General features: G+C 48.5%; 1 protein-coding gene across 1 annotated transcript in view; it reads right to left on the minus strand.

Annotated features, from left to right (window-relative positions):
- MED1 (mediator complex subunit 1) overlaps positions 1-1,463 on the minus strand; it is a 75,095-nt gene extending 73,632 nt beyond the window's left edge. Inside the window, exon 1 of the mRNA XM_011984740.1 lies at positions 1,215-1,463. Within this exon, the coding sequence (XP_011840130.1) occupies positions 1,215-1,239 (25 nt within the window). The 5' untranslated portion in view covers positions 1,240-1,463. The remainder of the gene's footprint in view (positions 1-1,214) is intronic.
- Positions 1,464-1,747: the final 284 nt, after the last annotated feature.

Here is a 1,747-nt window from a genome sequence, read left to right on the forward strand (position 1 = left end):
TTTTTGAGAGGAAGTTTCCCTCTTGTTGCCCAGGCAGGAGTGCAATGGCACAATCTTGGCTCACCACAACCTCCACCTCCTGGGTTCAAGTGATCCTCCCACCTCAGCCTCCCAAGTAGCTGGGATTACAGACATACGCAACCACAGCCAGCTAATTTTGTGTTTTTAGTAGAGCCAGGGTTTCTCCATGTTGGTCAGGCTGGTCTCAATCTCCCGACCTCAGATGATCCACCCGCCTCGACTTCCCAAAGTGCTGGGATTACAGGCGTGAGCCACGGCGCCCGGCAATTTTTCATTTTTTTGTAGAGACAGGGCTCACTATGTTGCCCAGGCAGGTCTCGAACTCCTGGGCTCAAGGGATCCTCCAGCCTCAGCCTCCCAAAGTGCTGGGATTACAGATGTGAGTCACTGCTCCCGCGGGGCCTCACCTTTCGACCTCTCCTCCAAAACACACTCCTTGTTTTTCTTGAGAAACCTGCTGATAAATATCTGCACTTCGATGCTCCAACATTTTTTGAGCGACTATTACGTTCCAGAAACTATATAAAAATGAATCAGGCAAGGACCCTAATCTGCAAAGCTCAGAGTAAACTGGAGATAAACAAACAATAACACAGCTCGCTGTATCAACAGAACTATGCCCAAAATGCCAAGGAAGCATCTAAGCCGGAGTGTGGAACTTTAGAAAATCTTAGTAAAGTTCCCCAGGAAAGTTGTTTTTCTGCAGTTATTAGTTCGGTCAATAAAAGAATGAAATTCAGCACCGTTTAAAAATACACAACAGTACAGGATCTGAACACTTGACATTGTAGGGAGCCGCTGGCTGCTAATAAATACAAGGAATTAATCATTTCATTCATGCCAAAATAGTCTCCAGTACGTTTACACACAGCCCTAAATTTATTCAGGCGTCTCTTCTGGAAGGAGATGTAAGCTGGTTTTGTATTCACTAGCCCCGTCTCGCACCACTTTAGGCCAAAAGTGCCCTAGTCGAGCATGAAATCTTCACAGAAGTTGAGAGTCCCCATCACCCCAAAGTCGAAGCTCTATAGTCATCAAGGAGGGTATAGTGACAATCTAAAACTCATACACATTCCCTCTCCCGGACTCTGTGCCCCTCAAGTGGCCCCCATGGGACATCTGCAAGAACCTTCTCTCACAAACTGGCTCCCCCAGTTGTGTCCCGCCCCCTCCTTTCCCCCTCTGTCACTTACCCTCGGTTTCCCCCTGAGCTTTCATCCTGAAGGCGGGGAGAGACTGGATCTGCCACAAAAGGATAAGCCCTTCCCCACCACTAACGGGGGAAACAAGTTGGCTCGGGATCCCAGGACGCAGGGCACCAGCAGTCCCTACTCTTCGCGGGAAGGATCAGTCTGAAGTCCCCGGCGGCAAGAAGAGAAGGGTGCTCGAGGCCGCCGCCATCTTCCCCAACGGAACTTCCCAAAATTCGCGAGATAAACCGTGGTCCTGCCAGAAAGAGGAAAAGGACAGGGCATCGAAATCTCGCGAATATTGGTCGATGCGTGGGCCTCGCGAGATTTCTTTCAGCCCTGTCTTCTTTGATCTGAGTTGTCTCAGGCCTCACGCCGCTGTATGTTAAACCTGCCGGCAGGTGGCTTTCAGCTACCCTTCGGAAACCGGCATTTTTTTGTTTATTTTATTTTAGCAGTTAACTCGCAAATTAACTGATTAATTAACAGGTCCCTGTACTTAAAGACTGGCTTTTCTTTTCTTTTTTTTTTTTTTT

This window comes from Mandrillus leucophaeus, unplaced genomic scaffold (genome assembly GCF_000951045.1).
Source record: "Mandrillus leucophaeus isolate KB7577 unplaced genomic scaffold, Mleu.le_1.0 Scaffold272, whole genome shotgun sequence".
In the NCBI taxonomy this organism is placed as follows: Eukaryota; Metazoa; Chordata; class Mammalia; order Primates; family Cercopithecidae; genus Mandrillus; species Mandrillus leucophaeus.